This window comes from Pundamilia nyererei, unplaced genomic scaffold (assembly GCF_000239375.1).
Source record: "Pundamilia nyererei isolate P.nyererei 1_Seehausen unplaced genomic scaffold, PunNye1.0 scaffold00044, whole genome shotgun sequence".
NCBI classification, from domain to species: Eukaryota; Metazoa; Chordata; class Actinopteri; order Cichliformes; family Cichlidae; genus Pundamilia; species Pundamilia nyererei.
Window position 1 is genome coordinate 1,294,253 of NW_005187445.1, and position 24,842 is coordinate 1,319,094.

Below are 24,842 nucleotides of genomic sequence, written 5' to 3' on the forward strand. Positions count from 1 at the left end.
GATTATTAAAGTATTCTGATTTAGACAATGGGATGAAGTTATATACTAGGTGGCAGAACATAGAAGTCCACTTGGATGGTTTAGTGTATTTGTAATGTAAATAAAGTGTAGGCACAACTTGGGGAGGACTGAGAGATCCAGCTGACAGTATACTGGTTAACTACATATAAAATACAATACAATAACATTTCCCTTTAGCATTTATAAAAGCCATGATTTTAAAATGTTGTCTTTACTCAATCGAGAATCTAAAAAGTCTCCTTATTCCACTGCTCTAAAAAAAAAGGCCAAGAAGGGCAACCGAAGGAAAGCCAATCCGGGCCGGTTTAACCCTAAAATAATAAGCAATGAGAACTCTAGCTGAACTGATTAAGTGTTATAAAAGAAACGGTGTATGGCCTACAGCAGAACACAGTGTTGGAGATCACTGTTGCTTGCAGTTCTCCTTCTTCTCTTTGGATTTACTTCGTCCTGATTTGTCTGTTTGACGCTTTGTTGGCGGAATAAATGTAGGCTCCTCAAGCATTTCATTTAGACCTGACTGTGGCACAGGAAGGGGCTGAGTAGCTGGACCTACAATGGAGGAAAAGGAACTGTCAAGTTATTGTTTCAACAGTTTCAACAGTGGTTTTATTTCAGTTCAGTTCAAATACCCATTTGTCCCATTTGGAGGCTCATTGTGCCTTGCCTCCTCGCCTGGAAGGTTGGATCCAATTCCTCTGCAATGTTTCTAATCTGCTGGGCTGATCTAAAAATGTAGCAGATATAAGTCACCATATTTTTGAAATATCAGACATACAGCATTAATTAAGAGATTTAACTTGTTAATTACGGTGTAGTGGTGGTGGGACTTGGCGGAAGGTTCTCTGGAGAGCAGTCCTCAGTCGGGGAAGGAAGGCCCTCTGAGTCAAGTCTCTCTCGTTGGACCTGAAATGAACAAAGAGGTTTCTCAGCTTGTTTAAAACCTCTGCTGGCAGAAACACCCAAAAAAGACCTTTCACACATATGCATAACAGGTCTGTGTATATGTTTGTCTTTGTCTTGAATTCCTAACCACATGTTCAAACAAACCTGTCTCTCTCTTGCAGCTCGTCTGTCATGATGATTTATCATCGCCCTATGCTCACGCCAAGACTCAGGTCCTTCCAGCTCACGAGATCTACGCTTTGATTTAATTTCTTGTTTCTGCATGAATCGTGCAATTTCCTACACAAACAAAAGGCATGATCTTACTAATCAGTTGGATGTTAAATAAACGGGTACTGATGACATGTCAGTTTATCATTCCACCTCATCCTGTGCCACTTGTGCTACTCTGAAGTCCCCGTCTGGATAAGGACAACGTTGAGATGGCTGAGAGTTCTGTGAGGAAACAGAAAGTAAATGTTCAGATCAACAAACCAAACTTCTGTTTTTCTGCTAACCTTCTAAACTACAGTGTTTCATGTTAAATTCTTGGATCAGTTACCCTCCCAAACAGCTTTTCCTCTTCCTCCTGTAGCTTGAGGGCCAGTTCTTCATCTTCTAAAACCTGCTGCAGCTCCCCCAGGCTCAGATTAGTTTCACTCAGCTCTGGTTGAAGTGGTGCTCCTAAAGATGAAGTTTGACAGTGTCAAATTCACAGAAAATTGAGCAACTGTGATGATGATGAGCACATGATTTGTTAAAAAAAAAAAAAAACATCACCCATTAATCATTCAAGTTTACCGAAAGAGTCAGGGAAAGGTTATTTACAATGACATTTGAAATGACAGCACAAGGTGAAAAGATGCAAAATGAAAGCAACTCCCTGGAATTAATTATCTTACAACCCTCAAGATGAAAAGAAAAAAAAAAGAATTAGAAGAAGGAAAAGTAGAGAATTAAAGTACAAAGCAAAGACTATTTTAGACCACTGATTTTGTAGATATGAAACAGGGAAACGTCCCACTTCAGTAATCAAGACACCACTAAAGCCCAAGTCCAGATAAGGGGATGATTAAGGGAAGATGAGAGGAGCAGATGTACACAGAGAGGGACAGCACCATGCTGGAAGCTTTCCCTCTGCAGATTAGAGTTGGCTGCAGGTCTAAGTGTTACCTGCTGCTGTGCGCCTTGACCTATCCCTGGTTGAAGCCCTGCTGCTGGTGCTGAGACTTTGGCTACGTCCTGGGGCTCTTCGGCGGGGTACATTTACTCTCCTCTCCACGTCTTGCTCCTCCTCTGAGCTTAAGCTTTCTTCTGCGGTCCTGTGTAAATGCCTCCGCTCGCTTGCTGCCCTCCTGACTCTATAATTATTTACATTCCTCTCTCCCCTCTCATCATTGTTACTCCACCTTCTACTGCCTTGTCTTTCTCTTTTAGAAAGGTCTGAGTCCCTTCTCCTAATCTCATAAATCTCTCCATTATCATGATGCCTGTCTCGGTCTTCTCTGTGATCTCTCCCACTGTTCTCTCGGTATGACAATCTCTTTCTCTCCCTAATATCTCCATGGAAACTGTGCCTCGTGGAAGCAGCTCTGTGGAAGGCTCTCTGATGTGGTTGGGAGTCGCCGCAGGAGACCTCACTCCCATGAAACACCTGGCTGTCTCTGCTTTGAGGCCTTATTTGCAGTGGCGCCCCATTGCCACCAAGCTTCACAGGCACACCCCTCTCTTTGAGGACACGGGCCAGCATCTTCCACACTTGGCTGCTTTCACTCTGCTCCCTGCGAGAGCTCCTCTTATCATCTCGAAAACGGACGTGTTTGTCAGGGCTGTCCTTGTAGCTCCAGGTCTTTGCAAAGTCTCTGTTGCTGTGTGTATCCCTGTCATGCAGTCGAACAGATTCACTGTGACTGCGTCGCTTTTCTCTAAACTCGACGAACTGAGAGCCTGGATCCTGACCTCTGATATCATACTCATCTCTGTACTTCCTCTCTTTATCCTGATTCCTAGGCCTCCCTTCATCCTGATTCCTAGGCCTCCCTTCATTCAGATCACCATTTTCATAAAAGTCCTCGTCCCACTCTTCTCTCTCCTCCCTGAACTCGTCTGAGAATGTTCTACGAGAGTAAACTCTTCTGCAATTTCTCTCTTGTGGCTGATGTAAAGATGCCCGCTGTCGAGCAGGTGCAGTGTTGAATCTTTCATTCAGCCTCTGGGACCAAACAGAGAGCTGTTCAGAGAAAACTGTGTCCGAGTCATCTGAATTTTCACTCAAAGGCTCTCTCAATTCACTCCTAATTTGCCTAATGGAATTGGGGTGTCCTTGATTTGACCATGAAGTTGTATTTTTCTGAGCTGCTAACCCCCTTGGGGAGTTAGTCTGAGGCCCAGTTATGTCTGAGTGAGAAGTAGAGGATCGCCACCTGGTGGTGGTGCTAGGGTACTGCTCTTCCCCCTGGCAAACGCTGTTGTGTGTGTGCTGTTGTAGGGATAGCAGTGCAGGGTCACTCGTGCTGCCTTTGGTAATGCCAAACATGCAAACAAAAAAGGGTGGGTGGGTGGGTGAGTCTGTTAGTGATTATTATTAATGATGAGGTAACACAGCAATAAAATCTACAATTAGTATAAATGGATGAAATATAACTGACATATTTCCATGCATTTACATACAAGAATGAGCCCTGCAAATGCTGAAAATGTAATTCCATGCGTTAAAGACAATATCAAAACAAACATGAGAGCAAGTTAGAACAAAAAAAAACATGAAGATATTCATGAACAAATGAGCAACTTTTTTATTCATGGCCTTGTAGTATCTGCAGCTGCAGTAATGATCACAAGCAGAGCCAAGAATGTTTAGTAAGAAGCTAAATAATGCCAGGTTGTGTCCTATAGTATAACAAAGCCTTCTGCAAACCACTAAAAATATCCAAAAACCCCAAAACATTTTATTTAAACAATGTGAAAATTTCTAAATAACCTTCATAACTATATACAATAAAGCTTTACCTTCACTATGGCTCCCTGACCCTCTACTTCGTCTCCTGATACTCTCCTCTTCCTCTTCTTGCAACCGTTTGGCAATTTCCTGTGGAAACAAGGCCAGTGTGTACACAAATATGACTTTCAGCAGATAAAATGATCTCTTCCATCAAATAAGCACTTAATCAAAGATATTTTTCTATTTTCCAGTTTAGTTTTCAACAAGATTCACCAACAACATGTAAGGCATTTCTATAAAATAATGTGAAGAATGACACAATCTTTTAGTGTATGACATAGTAAAAAAAAAACCCAAAAAAAACAAGAGCAAATAAAAGACTAAATTATAAAACAAAAAAACTGAGCCCGATTAAAAGAATGACACTCTAAATGGTCGGGTTACACTGATGTGGAACTATGAGTCGACATAACTGCAAGAATGAGGCTCCACATACATTGTACCCTTTTCAACCAACAGAGGGCAATATAACATAGATAAAATCAACAGCTGCAATTTGACAATGAAGGAAAATCTTATCCATGAATTAATATATCCCATATGGATGATTTTGCTTTTGTTCATAATGTAGCAGAGAGCTGTCTTGGGCTCCAGATATTCCTTCGTTGGTTTAAACCTCACACCACTCTTTAAACTCGCGTAGCTCCTTTAGATTTGCTCTCATTGGTGAGGTAACAACCAAAATGGACCAAAACCTTAGACCACATTTTTACATGAAGACAGGAATCTTTCTACATTGAACATGCAGAGTTATGTTGAGGGATCTGATACTGCTGGGAGGTGATGTGACATCTTAATAGCGGTCATTTAACTAATTCTGTTCTGGGTGGCCAGAGACACCACAGGATTTAGAACTCTGACTGAATAGAACCTGTAAGAAAAAATTAAGAAAAAGTAAACTTTTACAGCAGAAGCAGATCAATGCCACTGCTCCACTTGAAGTAACACTGTCACAGGGGATTGTCTGGTCTTACCAGAGCAGCTGTGTGTCTCTACAGTCCAGCTTCAATGTATCTAAGTGCTACTTTTTTGTGCTACCAATAAATCATCAAAATTCAACCAGTGAATTCTATGAGATTTCCCTCTGTGGGCAGCATTTACAACATAAATCATAAGCAAAAGCAAGCACAGCTGCTTTTGCCTTGCAATCAGGACATTTGTGTGAGCCACTTTGCCAGCATCAGCAGACAATCAGCAGCTTACCATGGCAGGTTAGGCGTGCAGTGCCACAGGGATCTGGCATTTAAAAGTGCACAGCCTGATGCCTTCTGTTCCTTAATTAAAGACACGATCTACAGGGAGGCAAATATTTAATCAACACCTCTGATCTCCCCGTCATTATGGAAAGCAAGCTAACGTGTGCGCTAATAGTCCATCATTTGATCCCCACGTCAACACTCATAAAAAGAAAATACTGCAGAGCCAAAAAAGTAAACTAGGGTTTACATTTAATGTAAAGTGTAAACCACAGAGTTCAAACCCAACCCCTTTACTAATGATCAAGGAATTTTATAGCCCTCTATGACCTCACACCCGCCAAACAAGGAGCTTTTGTACACAGCCTTCTCCAAAAAGGAAACTGCCATGTAGAGAAAATATTTTGCTGTAGTAGCCATGTGAAACAGACAACCAGGCCAGCTGGAGAGTTTTCATGGCTGAGTCGATGACTTTTTCCAGCACAATTGACTTCTCGTTTCTCAGTGACACCATTCATGTTATTCAAAGAATCAGATGAATTTCTTTTTGGTAAAGCAAGTTATACAAAATGCATCAAGACAGCATCATTGAGGGGGGCAGGATTTGCCTTGTGTGTGAACATTCAAACACCGTGGGAGTGGTGATTGATGAGAACCATCTGGTTGGACAACCATGTTTTGGCTGCAAGATGAATTGTTTTTGTATTTACAACTCTGTAGAGGTTCACTTCCATACCATAAACAGGAGATAGATACATGTAAAAACAGCTATCCAAGCATTATATTTATATTGCAAACTTGGATTTGTAACCAGATGGTCATGCTCATGTTTGTTTATATTAAAACTAGATGTACAGCACTGTGTAAGCATCTTGAGCCACGGCTGATTTCTTTTATAGCTTGTGTCTAAGGAGACAAACTCCACACGAGCAATTTCAGAGGAATGTTTTTTGTTTGTTAAGCCATTTAACATTTACTTGTAAATCACTGAAGCATAAAAAAAGAGACCAATGTGAAGGGAGGAATAAAGAGCTTATTTTAATTTGAATCTTTAGGCACTTTGTTACTAGCAGCCTGTCACAAAAACACATCAACTGTTGCCATTTTGTTAGCATAATAAAAAAATGTCAAAGATAACAAAGTTTGACAGCATAAAATAATATTTTTGTACTGATTACCAAGGGCAAGGAGTATCTTGGGATGGTGTGCAAAGTGTCCTTAAAAAAAACACACTGAGAAAACTAAAGTGGAGACAAGAGAAGTTACACATCTGCTACTTTGATCTGCAAAGCTGAAAGACATGTCTTCAAGAAATAGGGGGGAAAAAATCCAGCAAAAACCTGACGCATGACTTCGATGCATGGCCCTTCAGTTGATCCGTGTAGTGTTCACTGAGGCCACCTAGAAATGGTCTCAGTGGAAGCGTGGCTGTCAAAAAGCCATTCATAAAGAAAGGGAAAAGGCTTGAGAATGCCAAATTACACAAGAACTAGACTAAAATAAAATGAGTGGCAGGAAGTCCTATGGAGAGATAAACCAAATCTTAATATTTTGGTTCTACAGGAGATCAGGACAGAAGGATAACAGTGAGTGTCTACAGTGTCTAAAACACAGTGGATGCGCTGTCATGGTTAGAGTTTTGATGTAATTATGAATGCAGAAAATTACTGTTCGTTTTTGATCCAGCATGCAACACCATCTGGAAAGCATCTGAATGGGAATAGCTTTTTTTTTTTTTAAATCATGACACTGATGCCAATCACAGTGCATAAAAGCATAGCTAGATTGAAAAACAGACAATAGCGTCTCAGAACCCAGATCTCAACATTATTAAAACATTGTGGCAGAAAACGGAACAAGAGGAAGCCAACATCCAAAGAAGGGCTTTCAATGTCCTTCAATGGAGAACTATTCCTGAAGACTATTTACAGAAATTACAAGAAAGCTCGCCTAAGAGAGTTAAGGATGTGTTGAAGAAAAGGTGGTCATACCAAAAACTGACTTTTAAGCTTCTTAAAACTGCACAAAATCTGTTTTTGCCTTATACACTGCATTTCAAAAATATGCTTAAATTGCAGCATCTATTTCCCAGGAAAATGTAAAGAAATGAGGGTCGAGCCTTTTGCATAATACCGTATTTTATGAACAGATACACCTTGTACATCTTTGAGGCTATACTCAGGTCAAATAGTGATTCATCTAAATGATAATGTCATCATGCTATCGAGTTCACATCGACACGTCATAAAATGCACAATTTGTTAAACCAATAAGCACTAAAAGCAAAGTGCAGCTATGGATAATAGACATGGCACTAATTTTGCAAATATCAGTTGATAAACTAAGGAACTGAACTTGATCATAGTATTAGTTAGTTGTTAATTTCATGGCAACGCTAACGAAATGATCAGGAGATCGCTGATGTCATAGGTTTCTTTTTCCCAAGATCATAAATGTAAGTACAAAGTTTCATAGCAATACATTTCTGTTGAAATATTTTCAGTCAGAAGTAATATTCCTATACATAGAGCTAATGGGGCTAAAACATTTAAGCCATCATTCTGTAATAGAGCTTATTAGAATCTAAATGATTTATTTAGAGATTAAAATATTAAACAACAAAATTGAGGATACGACAGTGTGCAAGTTTTGCATGACTAAATGCGCACATATGAATGCATTCTGGATAAAGCGCTTGCTGGTCCATGTCTGGAGCACCGGTGAAACTGCTTGAGCCATCATCGCTTGAACGACTGTGCTAAACAGCTGACCGTGCTTTTAAAGCCCTCTTTTGGAGCGATGGATACACCCGAGGCCCAGAGCGGCACTTTGCTGCCAGTGGGATTCATTATTTACTCAGTTAGTCCTAAGTGTGAGCAGAATGAGCCATATGATACTCCCTGTAACAGGCGCATAATTAAATGATATATAAATACATCCTAAGTGCCATAAATGCCTATGAGTCCCTGTGCTGTGTGTGAATTCACTGACTTTAAAAGGGGAATGCCAGTGGTATTAATTTACCTTTTACCATCACTAAATCCTATAAAAAAATGATTTTTCCTTACTTTTCACCTGATTTTTTTCACATTGTTTTGTACGTTTGTATGCATATCATACAAAAAGAGTTAAAAAATATATTTGTGCTATCCCTTTTAACAAAAGAAAGAAATGCTCATACTTCCAAGGACAGACGGGAAACGAGTATCTCTCCAAGTATTAGTTTGTGCTGAAGGTAAACTTGTTCATACAGTATCCTGTTCTGCTCTGGTTACTGCCAGCAACTTGATGCCCATGGGAAAGGATTTGTTCCTCTTTCAGGAACAAATCCCTCACAATATTTTACTTTGCAAAGTTTGCTGTCAAGGTTTTTTATCTTATTATCAGGGGAACCGTTCAGTTCGGAGTTAATACCATGGAGCCTTTAAATTAAAAATGACAAAAATGAGAGGCTGGTAGAGGAAAACTAATTTTCTACTTTGCACATCTTTCATTCAAGGAGCATGTCTATATCTTCTAGAATAGTCTATAGTGGTTTGAACTTGACTTGACTTTAAAACTATAGATTTGCACAAGAAAGAGATACACATTAAGAAATACATTTAAAATACAAATGCATGCTCATGCTACTGTATTGTTTGACCTGTGTGCGCTGTGACATTAAAATGATGATATTATAAGGCGTTGAAGGTGCATAAATGCAAAAAAGGGTAATTTTAGCCTACTGCTGATTGATTACTAGGCAACATGAAGACACGATAGATCATGTATAATTCAGCTTTTATGTATATGAATGAGATATAATTATTTTGAAACTGAAATAACAGAAAACAGGTAAAAAAACAGGTTCTTTTAGAACATTAATAGGTTATGATATTATGATGACATCAGGATAAATATAACTGAAAATTTGTGGATATAAATTAGATACTACTGTCATGAAAACTATCATAAAAATGATAAAATACTTTCATAAAGTGTTATAGGGACAGTAATGCTGAAAACAGATTATTTTATCCCGTTGCTAGTTACAACATCACAATATCTGATATAGATAAGAACCTTCATGGGCCTAAGATGTACCTGTGTGCCAAGTTTGGATGCTCTCCTGATCATCTAGGGAGGTGTTGGCGGTCACACACACATAAAAAATGAACATGCAGAAAGACAGAGAGAGATTTTGTATATTATAGTAAGATGAGCGTACCAGCCATGTAGTATTATAACACTAGTACACTTTCCATCAAAGTCAACTGAGCTAAAGATAAGATTTTTTAAAAATCAAATATGTTCAAAGTTACCAAACCTAACAGGTTTCTCCCTATTTGGTTAAATGCATGACAGGTCATGGTTAAGCTCCCCAGTTAACCTAGGCTATAGCGAGCATGGGTGCTAAGGTAAATAACCCATTTAAGGTTATGATAAAGTTCCAATATTTGGGTAAACCCTTTGAGATGTATGCATCATCTCATTTCAAAGGGGTCCAACCAGACTCTTCTTATCTCCATAAAGGTAGATTTATTTTTTTGAATGTTGGGTACTGTAAAAGAAGATTAAATACACATTGCTTTTTAAAAAAAAAAATATTTATGCACAGGTTGGTAATAAAATATGCTATGTAAGCAAAGAGATGTGAGTAAAAGCTCACCTCATCATCCAGCTCCCTCCTCTGAGCCTCCTCAGCACATCTCTGGAGTTCTTCCTGAATCACACGGGCATACTCAAAGTCCTGCTCCTCTCTACAAAGCAGTCGCAGAAGAAAATTACTTCTCATATTTGTGATTTATGGATACAATAATCAACATAACATGCAGCAAAGTAAAAGAAGACATAAATTTGTGCAATAAATTTCCATGCAGTCGCGTAAGGGTTGCATGTAGCACAGTGTGGTTATTGCAGGAGTGTGCTTTGAGGAGTCACCTACAGTTGTCTGGAGGCCTGTCTCTGAAGGGCACTCTGCTGGGCCTGCTGCTCCTCCTCTTCATCCTGCAGCTTCTTGGCTACACGGATGTCATTCTGCACAAGCTGGTTCTTCAGAATGTTGGTGGTATAGTATTGCTCGACTGTAAGTGCAAGGCAGAGAAAAGGGGAGATAGTAAGGCAACGTGCAATGCAAGTATCAAAAGGGACCGTATTTGATCTATTACATATGAATTAATATTTACTATATTGCATTTGAACTTTAAATCTGTTTTCATTTTAAATCATTATTAATGTTTTGATTATCTGAAACATGGTTTGCTGCATGCCAGCTCTTCAGTGATGACACTTTCGAGGAATCTTAAAAATACATACCAAATTGTATGGCTTTTTTTTTTTTTACAAAGATGTACAGAGACACCACAGCAGCAACCAAAAAGGCTTTCATGGAAATACATATGTTATGTAGTACATATACATCTGGTTGTTATATAATCTTTTCTATCTCTTTGTGTCAATTTAATATAAGTTTTTGCAATAAAATCCAATCTAACGCAAACAATCCAACAGCAATGCCATACGTTTTTACCTTTATAAAGATGGTTTTAGTGCGAGAGTTGACGCTTATTGAAAAGTGTTCATAAAATTTTGGTTGCGTACCGTAATTAAAATGCTCGAGGGAGCTGTTGTTTTGGATTGCATTATTTGGCACACCAGTGCAATTCTAAAGTCCTTGGCAAGTCTGCAGCGTAACACTGCGGTTGTGAATACTTCAGGAAAAGATGAACCCAACATACAGTTTGGGTTTCACTGAGACAGAATGGAGTGCAGCTCACATAATAGAAGTTAGTAGACGCTTGCACAGTATGCAGCTGTCAAATAGCTGCTTAACTTTGTACTTACTCTCCTGCTCTTGCAGGTTGTGTGCCAGCGCTCCATCCTCCAGCACAGCAAAACACTGGCACACTGAAACAACAGACAACAGCAACATTTACAAACAGTTACAAAGTGCTCACAAATGAATGAAGGGGTGGGATACAAGTGTTTAATAAAGTGAGGAGTTCTCAGAGGCTGACGATTACTAAAACAACAGAAAACCGACAGCAGTCAGGAATGGATGTCAATGGCTCCATCGAAAAACAAAAGCTAAGCCTTTGGATGAACTGTGCTGCTTTTGGTCCAACAGTCTGTCCAAAGGGAAACAATAGGATACAAGTGCTGTGTGTTATGATGGATGTTTACACGACACAGACAAAAGCAGAGGAGTGTCCCTTTAAAATGAAAAAAGCAACAGTCCACCACTCTGGCATCACTGTTAAATACATGAAAGGATCTTATAAAATGTTTATAGCAGGGTAGCTGCATTTCAGAGAAAGATTCAAGTGCCCAAAATTAGCAGTCACAGACTTTTAGAGCAAAATAGCAGTTCCACCGTCCTGAGCGATGCTCATGTGCTACACGTGTGCGTGAGCAGCTTTTAACAGTAACAGCAGTACAACACACAGTCATTCACTCATTGTTAAAAGGATGCTAAGAGATGCCGAGATGCATGCTTTTCTTTCACTTATGTGCTCACTATGCCTACCAAATGAATATGCAAAGTTTAAGAGCAGCTGACTGCAAACCTTTAAGTTATTGCAGATGGTACAAATGTACAGTGTGTCGAATGAAAGCTGTAAGGCTGACATAAATCCAAAGGATTTAACTACAAGCTTGCTGTATTCCAACTCTGTCTGGTACTCCATATCAAGCCACAAGTCTTTCATATCCTGTGATCCAATAGTCTGGCCACCTGCTGCTAGATATGGCAATAAAATATATCAGTTTCATGTCATTAGTGAACTCTCACCAGAGAGTGCTGCAAAGACTAGCACTTTAACATAGACTTAAGAACATAAGAATTATACAATTGTTATTCTAAACTATAAACATATTAAGTGCTTACAGTAGTCCTTAATGAGGCACAGTAGCTTCTTATCTGTGTTTAAAGATCTGTCAAACAAACTCAAACGTTACTCAGGAGAAAATGAACACAGACAGCAGCATTGTGGCTTAGATGTTTCTCCAACTCTTCCATTTCTCCACTCACACAGCTTACAGTGACCCCGCCAAAACCGCTTAGCTACCTAATAGATTTTCATCAGGGAACCCAGAGAGTTGCTTTTTCGTACAATGGAGGCTTCTAAATAGCAAAAGAACGACAGAGGACAGTGTCTAAGAGGAGATTTAGCTCACTGCTGAAAACCTTTCATGCTGAGCCAGAGACTGGGCCAATTAAAAACACCTGTCCTTCGGCTAATCCATCCACTGAGCCCAACACAGCGGGCTGTGTAACGGTTGTGGAAACAATGGCTCCACAAATGTTGCACACATGCTTTCAGTTGTTTAAGATAACCTGATTAGCTTGTGAAAGCTTAAAATTTATATGCAGGCTATAACACATTTTACATTGATATTGTTGGGGTTTTTTTTTATTATTCTTTTAGCCTTTTTTAGGATATATAGACAGATAATATTTCTAAACTTTCAGGAAAACCTAGTAGTGATATATACTGCTTGGACAATTGGGTACACCAGCATGAGCTTACATACTATCAAAGCTACTCAATTTCTGATGCTTGTAAGTTTTTAGACTGAGAGACACTTCTAATGCTCTTCCTTCTAGCCCTGTGACAGATTGGTAAAGCCTGTACCCAGGCAGCTGTGACCATAAGTTGAACAAGTGGATGGACAGATGTCCAGGAAAATTTTACCTTTAACCACAGCCTCAAAATAAACACATAACTGTCAACAAAAAATTATTAATATGAGCGGGTATAAAAAAAAAAAAAAGAATTTGTGCCAGGGCTGTTGTATTAAATTGCACTGGATTGTTCAGGGGTCAGGTTGCCACTTGCTTGAGGATGCTTAATGGAGAGCAGCATGTTATTATTAAAGGTGTATAGACAAATGAAGTACACATTTACCCAAAAAAGGTTTTAAATAAAAGGCAGACCAAGATCTCTGAAATGTACTTACTATCTGGAGATGTATTAGATGGTAATACTGATGACGACAACAAATTGGTGGCGTCGACATTCATTCTAAGAGGGATATATTAGGATTACAGGACAGCAGGTGAATACAAATATAACATCAGGTGTTTGATCCATTCCAAGCTTGAAGAATGTTTCAAGACATTCATTCATATCTAACTCATACCTATCTAAATATGCATTCCTCTCGCATTTTGTTGAACTTTATCTTGACCACTAACGCCTAATCCTATAATGCTTAATACAATTTTCTTCATTTATACAAAACACAATTGTATCCAACGTTTTATAAACAATCAAAGGCTCTTCCTTGTTTGAAAATAGGACAGTAAAAAAAAACAAAAAAAAAACCATGACCCAAATGCCTGAAACACTGCTTAAAAAAAACAAAACAACCTGCTAAGAAGAAGTCTCTGAGGAGTAGGTTTCAATCTAGAGAGGCTCAACTGTCACAGGCCATGAAAATCACCCAGACAGCACAAAGCCCCAAAGGGAGCCTCTTTACAACACGAACGACCCTACAAGCCTACACTGAGAATTTTACCAAAACAGACATGCATTACCACTTACACCTGTCGCTGAGCTTAAGAGACTATCCGCTAAATGGATCTCTAACCTGCCCTTATGGGTCCAGTCTGCCGGTGAGGAGGGTTTAAGTCGAAGGATTGATTTTATCCGACGGTACAAAATGACAAGTCCAAACAATTTACTCTTCGAATCCAACGAAGAAAGAAGAGCAAAGCGGAAAATGAGGGGAAAATGAAAGAAATGACAGTCTTCTCTGGCATGAGCATGGATGTGCATGTGGGTGTGTCTGCATTGTGGGCGAACTTGTTTTTCCACAGCACTGCTATAGGGGTTGGAAACAGAGACTTCACAATTGTTACTTCTAAACAGGTTTTGTGAAACAAGGTGTGAGACACTCAGAGCCACCAATCCCCCCCAAAAAACATATGCTCAGTGTGACTGCAGGCAATCCAACTGTAAGCTTCTTAATGAAGGTCCTTAATGAGGTTGTGTCTGTTTTCTAAGAGGATAGTGAATCAAAGATCTAGCAGAGAAAAAAAATTAATGCTACGTTTGGAAAAAACAAGGATAAGATCCACTGAGAGTGAGAAAGAGTACAAAGCAAAAACATAATGTAAAAAAAGCAAAAAAATAAACAAAACAAAGCCTGAGTCAGCATCACTGTATAGCACAGAACTTCCCACTAGTTTGACTTTTGTAATATCCAATTTTTAAGCAAGAACCTACCACGGCTATGACCTTAAAGCCTAGACAGTCGTATGGAAAAGTCTGTTTTCCATACATTTAAATGCATTTTTTTCAACTGCAACCTTCACTCATAATACAGAAACACATAAGTGAATGTGTTTTTATTAGCGCACTAACAGCCGATCTTCCAAAACAAAATTATGCAGATCATGTCTATGATCCAGCGCGCAGGAACAGCCGCTCAAACACTGACAGAGATATTTCACTTTCATCTTCACAGCTACTTGGATAGAAGCAGTTGCAAATGCCTGCCAAACAAAGAAACCGGCTAAAGGAGAAATGACAAGGGTTCTATTTTCAGCCAAAATCCCCCACCGACCGCCCACATGCTCTCTCCTCTCGCTCCCTTCCTCTCTGGACTGTTCTGCTCTCCTCCTCACTGCTTTTTCTGCACAAGATTCCACCACGAAGTGCCTGGCCATCCCACAGATCTTTGTGTTGTGCTATAAACGCAGCATACTGGGCCAAATAACTCCTGAACTGGACCAGTTTGTCAGGGAGAACAAAGAGAGGTGAGGGGTATTGGGACTCTGGGTCAGTTGGTGAGAGTGAAATTAGGAATGAGGGGGAGGTGGGGGGGAATTCCTCTGGGAGCTGCATTCCCTCAGCACATCAGGCTATATCAGGAGCAGGAGAGGAGGGAAAAAACAGGAACTGATAAGGGGTGCAGTGGAAACAAAGAAAGCTGACTTTGCCAGGGCTCTTAAATGGTGAGGAAAGTGAAGGTGGAAAGGGACAAGGGAAACTTTGGCTCTTAGGAAAAAAGGAAGCATATGCATGCACAAAAGAACACAAAGTAAACCATCGCAGAACTAAAAAGAGAAAATGTCTCTCTGGTAAAAAAGATAATGGATAAAGAAAAAAAAATCAGTGACCAGACAGATGATTTACATACTGCAATTGCCTCATTGACAAGTTTATAGGTGCTATTACTGGCTTTGTTTGTGCACTGGCCCCTGCTCAATAAAGCATGAAAATGCTAAGCTGCACAGTGTGCCCTTTGTGTGTGGAAACAAGAGTGGAGTGCTGAATTATCTCCCTTGATAAAAAGACTCGCAGACCTACTTCTATCCCATTCATTAGCTTGGACATGCCAAAGAATGAGTCTTCACTGAGGCGACAGCTTACAAGTTCCTAACCTGTGAATGTTTCCACACTTACATGCAAGCAGATAAAAATCAATTTAGCGCTGCATCTTAATAACACCGAGACAATATTGTGGCGTTGCTTAGCTTTTTTCTTTCTGCTCATATTTAATACCCACATTGGCATGTTTAAAATATATTTATGCTTGTATCGTGGTACGCATAGTATCACCATATTCTTGCCAATACACATTCCTGCTTTCCATATATACACGCTTCTCTAACTATACTGAATATGCTAGACAATAAATTCATATTTGTTTAAAACATTTTAAATGTATTGTGCTGAATAATTTTCAATCTATAGCTTAAAATGACTGAAGACAAATTCAGATCGGGCTGTTGACCCAGTTCGGATCTTGAGCTTTATATTTGCTATCATATATTACTGTTACTACAAATAAGAATATGCTCAACCGACAATTTATACACTTTGTTACCAGTTTAATAGAATAGAATAGAATAAAATAGAATAGAATAGCCCTTTATTGTCGCTGTACATGCACAACAAAATTGTTGGTGCTCCGCATCAACTGTGCCGGAATAAAAATGAAATAGTGGACAGCAGAAATAAATAGCAAACAGGAGAAATATATACAAAACAAGAGAAAGGCACACATTACAGAACCAGTTGCAAAGTGCTTGGAAGTACTGCAAAGAAAATACTTGATCTGAATAGAGTAGGTATGGCTTGTTACAGGAATATATCCTACCTCAACAACGATTATAATGCACTGATTTCATTTTTAACTATTTTGCAGAAAGCTGTTTGTAGAAGGGCTGAAATGTATTGTTGTAGACTGACAGCTACAACACAACAAAGACAAACAATGAATAAGCTCAATTTTGTCCCACCATTTATACCAAGCTAAAAAAAAAACAAGCACATAATTGTGAGTATTTTGCAGAGCACCTTCATCTGAGCTGAATTCCCCTTTCTTTCCCATGGATTCACATATCCCAGCTATCTCATTCTTTGCTCTTATCTGCATCCAGCATGCCAGTTCTGTCACTCATGAGATCAATCTCTGTAAAGCAATGCAACATGACCCTTTGTACACAACAACTTTGTACTCCAGCCTTATTTTACCTGGCTTTAGTCTTTCCTGTATGGTTGCTGTCCCAAACTCTATACGGGAAACCAGCTTAATAAACCTAAAGCTGGCTGGACATGTGCATGGACCCTCATCAAGTTTTTTCCAGGCTCAGCCTTTTGGGGGATTGACTGCGCACATAAAAATGACTGGTTCAAATAAAGCTTGGACAAAGAGGTTTTGGTACCTTTTATAATGCTTGCATTTGCTTGTTATTTCTGGCCGTACAATAATTAAAAATGGTTTTGTTTTTAAGATTGGGCAAACTAACCCCTACTTAGAAAATGCTGGTTAAAAATATTTTTGTCCTGGTGATTTTCCTTTGGTGAAAGGCCAGACCAACCTGTTGCAGGGAAAAACCCTGCTCATACTTCAGTTGTTTGAACAGCGTTAATGATGCGCACGTTTCCTTTGTTAGATAGTGATTCATAAAAGACGATCAGTTCTTTTTAGATGCTTAGTCCATTTGAACAATTATTAAACTTGATTGAAATATCATCAGATCACTGTGTGTTTATTTTTTTCTCGTGATTGCATACAAAGCAATTCAATTTGACTGCAATAAATAGACTAGAGTTTTTTAGATTTCCTAACAGACAATTCGGTACCAGCTTTATTCCTGTTACCATGCAGCACAGCACTTAAATCTGCACTGTCTGCTGCATCAGCCACAACACACAACAAGACACTTCTTATCCGATGTAGATACAGAGCACTGATTTAAGTTAGTCATAACACAAAAATGAGAGGATACAAAGTGGTCGCTCTCATTCTCTCTCAAACAGAAGGGTAGACAAGTCTGCTCTTAGCTAGAGTAGAGTGTCAATAAAAACTCTTACGGGCTGCATGTCTGTAGCTCAGTAAGTGCCCATGATCTCTAACCTGCATGTATAGAGGCTAAACACGCACACACACAAAGCTTTTCTCCAGACATACAAAGAACCACTTTTCTCTTGAACTTTCTATAGCTGCTAAAGTTGGGTCTGTGTGGGAGTGTATAAGCCTACCTTCTTGGACACGTGGAAGGTTGGATTGGTCAATCTCCAGCTCTGCCATCACTGTCCTCCCTGTGCCCTTAAAGCCTCATGGTGATACAGAAGACTCTGGCAACAGAAAGAAATTGGTTCTTAATTAACATACAGCAAAATTAAGAAGCAATGAGTTTCCACGCCAGACAACCACAGTGAACTCGAACCTCAAATAAAACATTTGGTAATAAACATACTGAACAGATATTAACCCACTAATATTCGCCCACAGAGCTGATTACTCACTAACTAGCTGAGATCAATGGCTACCAGGAGCAACGCTACCGTTGCCATTAACTAAAGGTTAGAATGTAATGTAAACATAATTTGAAGGCCACTTGCAGAACAAAGTAAAATAACAGCAGCCCTACCTGTTCCCAGCACGCAGCCGCCCACGCACACACTGCAGTGTTGTGTTTGTACACAGCCTATTCAACAAGTACCAAACATGACAGCGAAGTGTCAACTTTGGAGTCGCTCGCACTTCTCCCTCCCTCTCTCCTTTCCTGTTTCTCTGTCTGTGCTACAAACTATGCAAAATGTCACGAGCTCACTTGACCGTTTCTAACGCCTCTACTTTGGGTGTGAATTTTAAGCGAAAGCGGAGGTACTTGTTCATCACAGAAACAAAGACCCGTAGACTCGTGATGGTAAGCCAGGGCGGACAAACTTAGCCCACAGTCTGTCGCTCCGGCTGCTGCTTCTTCGCAGCTCCTGTTCGGCAACAGTGTGGGCGGTTAAAAGATGCTGCCTTTACGTGCAAACCGAAACTCGGGCTCTCGTCTATCACGAGCCACGGTATCTTAATAAAAATTCAAATGTATTGCCAAATGTTTTACCAGCTCTTTCATTCCAGGAAAAGCCCGTTTTCTTCGGTGGCAGAGGCAGAGGCAGGATAAAAGGTCGGTATAGAAAATAATAATAATAATAATAATAATAATAATACTGTAAGGAAAGAAGAGCTCAATTCAGGCCAAAGGTGATTATGAATTCAGATTGGACACGTGGTAGCAGGACACTGAAGTTGGTGACACCCATCTTGGTTACTATTAAAGCTCCAGTAATGCTGTCCAGGCCTAAGCATACATAGTTGTTCAGCGAGTGAATTTGTATTTTTCAACAGTCCTTGAAGGCATCTCAAATGTTCCAATTGCTCACATTTTCCAGAGCGGCATAGGCTATACTTTACTATGTATTCTTTTTATTGCTGTAGTTTGAATATAGTAGGCTGTGTTTATTGGTTTAATTGCAAAGCATGGAGATGGGAAAGAACGGAAAGACATTTGAGAGAGGGAGCTGAGGAAGGAATCTATCTGTCGAATTCAAAGCTGATAATTAATTTCACTCAACATCTGCTTCAAGGAAAAAAAAACTAGATTTGTGCAGAAATAATAGGCAGAACTAACATTTCCTGCAGTGTACAGATAATAAGCCAGACTGACAGTTTTAAGACTGATAATATTGGAGAGAGACAGCTCTGACTAAGAATACGATTCCCCCCTTAGAAATACATTTAAACCCAATTTACTGGTAATGTGTAAAATGACAACTATTAAACGTAACGTTTCTAAACGTAACGATGCCCTCTGCTGGCTGCGTTTGTGCCGCTGAAATATTGGCAAGTTAGAAAGAAATCTCTGGTCTCGTAGTTGAAAAGGATGGCAATGTTTGGATTGTTATAACTTGTTGATGTGAGGCGTAGTTTTAAGATGCATGATTTTCAGGAGGTTTAGACAGTCCGATGTTTTCAGGGATAAAGGTTGGTAAATAAGGGCATATTAACCAAAAAACAAACAAGCATGGGAATCAGATCAAGAAGAAGAAGAATTCAACTTGAGAGTATCAAAGAAATAAACAGATGGAGAGAAAGAGATTGGGCCGGAGGGGGTCTCATTCAATTCAACTAGCACATGGCGTTTCCACCTGGTGGTGACCACATTTTTAGCAGGTGTTAAGCCAGCGAAAAGCATCTTTCTAGACTTTGTGTGGTGCATGAAAAGTAGTCACCCGAGGCTATTCCCATACCATGAAATAAAAGGCGTCACTTGTGTCTACGAGCCTCTTTCTCTGTATGCATCGCCAAGACTATGAATGGCCTTGTTATACCACACCTAACAATGTCCAAATATGAAATTCCTTCTTTGTGTTTTCCTGCTCAGTATTTTATTATGGAGCTGAGATGGAGAGATGTAACTTTCAGTTGTGTCTGTCAGGCTGAAGGACATCACGTCTGACACAGTGGTCAGCAGCACAGGAGCACCACAGGGAACTGTGCTGTCCCCTCTTCTCTTCACCCTGTACACCTCTGACTTCTGCTACAACTCTGAATTATGCCACATTCAGAAGTTTGCAGATGACACAGTCATCATGGGGTGTATCTGGGATGATCAGGAAGAGGAGTACAGAAGTCTGGTGAGGAACTTTGTCGCATGGAGTCACACAAACCACCTGCAACTCAACACCTCAAAGACTAAGGAACTGATTGTGGACTTCGGGAGGTCCAGAGAAGGTCCACTGCCGGTTCAGACAGAGGGGGAGGAGGTGGAGGTGGTCAACAAGTACAAGTACCTCGGGCTGTGGGTGGACAATAAACTGGACTGGTCATGCAACACAGAGCACCTGTATAAAAAAGCCCAAAGCCGACTGTACTTCCTCAGGAGGCTGAGGTCTTTTAACATCTGCAGGAAGCTCCTGAGGATGTTTTACCAGTCAGTGGTTGCTGGAGTACTTTTCTAAGCTGTGGTGTGCTGGGGGAGCAGCACAGCAAAGAAGGACTCATGCAGGCTGGAGAAACTGATCAGGAAGGCTGGCTCTGTGGTCGGCATGAAGCTGGACACTCTGGTGACAGTGGCAGAGAAAAGGACACTAAAAAAACTGCTGGACATTATGGACAATGCTGGGCATCCTCTGCACACGGCCATTAACAACCAGAAGAGTCTGTTCAGTGACAGGTTGCTTCTCCCAAAGACAAGAACTAACAGACTTAAAAACTCCTTTGTCCCACACGCCATCAAACTGTTTAACTCCTCTCTGGAGGGGGGGAGACAGGTGGACAAAGGAGGGGGGAACAACTAAGCTGTAGTGCCTCTTCACTTCACTGTGCAATAGCTTTTGTGCAATACTTTTGTTAATAGTCAACAGTGCAATAGACTCAATACTTGAAATGTGCAATTCACTTGTATTTTTATTTTTATTCCTATTTATTCTATTTATCCCCTTCATATATTTTATTTATATATGTCTCTGTATTTATATGTGTGTGTGTGTGTGTGTGTGTGTGTGTGTATATATATAATATTCTGTAACTGTAACTTCTGTCGGTGCTGTGCTTTTGGAAACCGAATTTCCCAGAGGAACCCACCCGAGGGATTAATACAGTTTTATCTTATCTTATCTTATCTTATCTTATCTTATCTTATCTTAAAGGTTCTCAGTCATCCAGGTCATCGTAGTCTAAGGAGCTTGGAAAGAAAAGCGTCTGGACTTCTTTAACCTCCTAGGACCTGGTGTGTAGACATCACATTTTGGGTTGTCTAGAGCACAATACTAAATTTTGCCCAATCAGCCCAAATAGCAAAGAGAAATTAAAAATGCATGCCATGAAAGAGTTTAAGTCTTTTTTCCCAGATTTTAAGCTCCATGGGAGGGTTGTCGACCCCCTATTGATCCTCTACCTAATCACGAGAGCCAAGGTGTGAAAACGGGTGTGGGTCACAATCAGCCAAGGTTTCGGGTGAACCCACAGAGAAACCAGCCCAACCCTATCATGTGATTTACTGAGAAATTTCAGTTGTCTAATTCAGCCAGATAAAATCGTATACATGCTTCAAATAAACTTTAGTACAATCTCAATTTCCAAAAGTTGTGATGCTGTGTAAAATGTGAATAAAGCAAACATCATTTTTGCACATCTTATAAATTCATATTTTATTCACACCAGAACATAGAAATGTGTAAACAGACACATTTTACTGATTTCTGAAAATTTTATAGCTCATTTTGCAATTGATGGCCACAACATGTCTGAAAAAAGTTGGAAGAAGGCTAAAAAAAAAAGGCTGAAAAGGTCAGTGGTATTAAAAAGAAGCAACTGGACAAACATTCTGAACTGGAAACAGGTCAGTAACATGATTAGACATAAAAAGAGCATCCTAAAGAGGCAGAGTATCTGGGAAGTAAAGATAGGCAGAAGTTCACCAATCTGCAAAAAACAAAAACTGCATCTAAAAATTGTGGAAAACTTTGAGAGTAATGTTCTTCAATGTAAAGTTGGAAAGATTTTGAATATCTCACCATCTACAGTACATAATATCATTCAAAGATTTAGTGAATATGGCGATCAGGCGACACTGCATTAAAAATGCTATTATAAAATGCAATTAAAAATGTTTTCCCAAAAACACCGATGCCTGGAGGAAATTCTTGATTAAATTGTCAAAAGGACTGCATAGAGTAGGAAAAACATCAAGTTTGGGGGAGCCATAGTCTATTATAGATGCTGAAATAACTTGGAATTGGCACACTGGCCTCGACTAATTCAGAATATAAATTTTAATTGCATTTCATGATATATAGCAACACCTAATGGAGTGTCTGGCATGCAAAGCATAAAATAAAATGTCACTGTTGCTTCATTGGCTCTCATTATCAGGGACTGAACGCTGATGTCATACATCTAATAAATATACAAATTACACAGACAGGTGCAAAATATGACTTTGTAAATAACTCCCCCCTCCCATCACCCATCTCATACTCAATAGCCAAGCCTCTGTTAGGCTGAGCAGTGATGCTTGGTGTACTCATAAAGTTTCGTTTTACTGCATGACTAAGACGTGAAAGCACAGATATAAAAGCTTAAAAACGCCAGGCTTCTAAATAAAATGCATCAATCAGTCTGATTCAGTGGTCCATGGAAGCATTTTCTTGTTGTCTTAAAATGTCAGACGGCTTATAGACAACATGGCCCTCAACATTTTAACATGTCCACTCCACCTCTCTAAATAATTACAGATTTATTAGGGGTTTGCTGGGCTTTGTTTGCAGAGATACAGCCAGAGGATTCAAATGGTCCAAGAGTTTAATGAACTAGTAGTATAAAAATATTAGTCATTTGTCTGCCCTGTTTCTCCATCTGCTCCCTCGTGGGATTACACTGACGTGACATCTTAAACACCTGCCTCGATACCTTTTACAAAGTCAGTAAAAAAACATTCAATCAACCTTAAGAGCAGGTAAAATATGACTATGCCCTTGAAGAATGGGCCAACTCACATCTTTTTTTTATTGAGACTATAAGTCACCTGTTGATTTATCACAAGAGTGCGACTCTGGATGATGTTGTCGTCCGTAGCAGCAAGAAAAGGTCTATGTCTGCTGTGCATCATGCAGGAAGTGGGTGGGAAGGGGTTAGGCTACAGCTTCAACTATATAACACCGTTAGGATCAGCAGAGCACGTAGATTTCTCCTTTTCACCCTCTGTGCAAATCAGAGCCACTTCCATCAGCACTGATGAAGTGTAACCATCTTCTCTCCTGGGCCTTTGTGCTTGTGGCCTCAAGCCCACTGCTGGCCCACCCCATTACAGAATCTGCTGAGATGCCGTATCCAGGACCTGGTGAGTGGAAAGTAATATCTTTATTATAGCTGTTATACAAAGTAATTCCCTGTGTCAGTCCCTTGATTAGCATTTTTAGTAATAAAACATAATTTGCAACGATTAATGGCAAGCTAGTCGTGTCCTGGGGCCTTGAAGTAATTACTTTAGAGCTGCAGTGTTGAACAATGATTGCTCTGCCAAAGTTCACATGCCAAAGTTCTGCCATCAGAGAGGAGATTGAGTTTTTGTTCAATTATTTCGAATGCTTTATTGTGATTACCAGTGAGAATTAGATTACAAAATGTTCACAGCACGAATCCGCACCTCTCAATGGTGTTCCTACCAACTGTGTGGGCTTGTTTGGTTCTCCTCAGTATCAGCGGAGGACCGAGGAATCAGCAGTCTGGATGACCTGCCTCTCTCTGAGCAGGACGGTACAGGCCCTAGATATTCCACTCTAATATCTGGCGAGATCAACAGAGATGGTAAGAAACGTGCATTGACCAAACGTGACTTTACATGACATAATTTTGCAGAAAAGAGTGTGCTTTAGATGTGGATTCATACACAGTTACATAGTAATATGCTTACTAGAGCACTACTTACTTTTAAAGCTCATTTGCACAATTTGAGCTTCATATACTTCATATGCTGTGTTCTGCTAGAGTAGCTTTGCCCCTTTCAAACAGAGGCGAGTGCCTGAGATGACCAAATGAACATATCTATGTACTTTTATGAGATCCCCTTTTTTCACATCATGCAGATCTAAGAGCAGAAAAAATAGTCTGACAATGAGCACACAGGGCCTAAACTTTAGGGTCACAGGAATTACTTGCACATACAAACCATGGCCGTGTCTAACGTTAGCAACCATCATCATAAGAGTAGAAAAAGTACAGTACATCTGTTTTAAATGAACTCTACTGACATTCACAGAAACACAGCTAAGCTATCAGCATATGTTTACCATGTTTTCTTTTCTCTCAGGTGTCAGAACAACAGGTCTGCTTCCTAGGGGGCTCAAAAGAGAGGTAGGTTTTCAGTGAATGTTATTCCTAAAACATCAAAGTAATGTGAGCAACACCCTGTGAATAATTCACTAAATCGCTTTATCTTGTCTTTCAGGTCCTGTTGGAGAAACAAAGTCTCCTAAATCCTTTCAGCCATGCGCTGGGCATCCGGAAACAGTTCAGGAAGAGAGGAGGGAATTCAGAGTGTTTCTGGAAGTACTGTGTCTAAAACAGTGACTGAAAACAGGCACGAGGCAGGGCTTGCACTGAAAGAAAAAAAAAAATCAAACATCTTACACTCACACTGGCACATGCAGCCAAAATAAATAAGAAATACCTCACATGCATAAAGCGCATGTGCAGTCGCACACCCTCACACGCGCACACAGACATACACAAAATGCCCCATCTGTGATTGAAACATATTGCTAAGGGGCTTTAAGATGATTTATTAGGGTTTAGTTAGAACTGTGAAATGCACATATAAAGTCATTGGTTGTCCAATGTATGGCTAAATTTCTTTTAGACGTGAAAGTCAAAGATTATATAGCACTGTTCGTTGAACAGAAATAAAAATATATTGTAAATAAATCATGTATTTGTCTTTTCTTGGTAAAAGGTGAACCCACTAT

General features: G+C 39.8%; 2 protein-coding genes across 3 annotated transcripts; one reads left to right on the forward strand and one right to left on the reverse strand.

Annotated features, from left to right (window-relative positions):
- Positions 1 to 328: 328 nt before the first annotated feature.
- Positions 329 to 18,338, reverse strand: ccdc187 (coiled-coil domain containing 187). 2 transcript variants are annotated; one of them, XM_005731672.1, is made up of 14 exons: positions 17,972 to 18,338; positions 17,580 to 17,675; positions 10,927 to 10,989; positions 10,028 to 10,166; positions 9,752 to 9,842; positions 9,187 to 9,219; positions 3,916 to 3,994; positions 2,080 to 3,423; positions 1,469 to 1,590; positions 1,291 to 1,362; positions 1,072 to 1,206; positions 833 to 927; positions 654 to 748; positions 329 to 573 (listed from the first exon to the last, which is right to left on the reverse strand). In XM_005731672.1, exons 2-14 carry the CDS (start codon positions 17,626 to 17,628, stop codon positions 425 to 427), a joined length of 2,466 nt encoding a protein of 821 aa, XP_005731729.1. In that variant the 5' UTR covers positions 17,629 to 17,675; positions 17,972 to 18,338; the 3' UTR covers positions 329 to 424. The 2 variants fall into 2 exon arrangements, with proteins under 2 accessions (XP_005731729.1, XP_005731730.1); XM_005731673.1 differs by lacking the exon at positions 9,187 to 9,219.
- Positions 18,339 to 23,112: 4,774 nt separating this feature from the next.
- Positions 23,113 to 24,439, forward strand: LOC102210905 (urotensin-2-like). Its single transcript, XM_005731675.1, has 4 exons — positions 23,113 to 23,218; positions 23,575 to 23,685; positions 24,188 to 24,231; positions 24,326 to 24,439. The coding sequence occupies exons 1-4, from the start codon at positions 23,113 to 23,115 to the stop codon at positions 24,437 to 24,439; spliced, it is 375 nt and encodes a 124-aa protein (XP_005731732.1).
- The last annotated feature ends 403 nt before the right edge of the window (positions 24,440 to 24,842 follow it).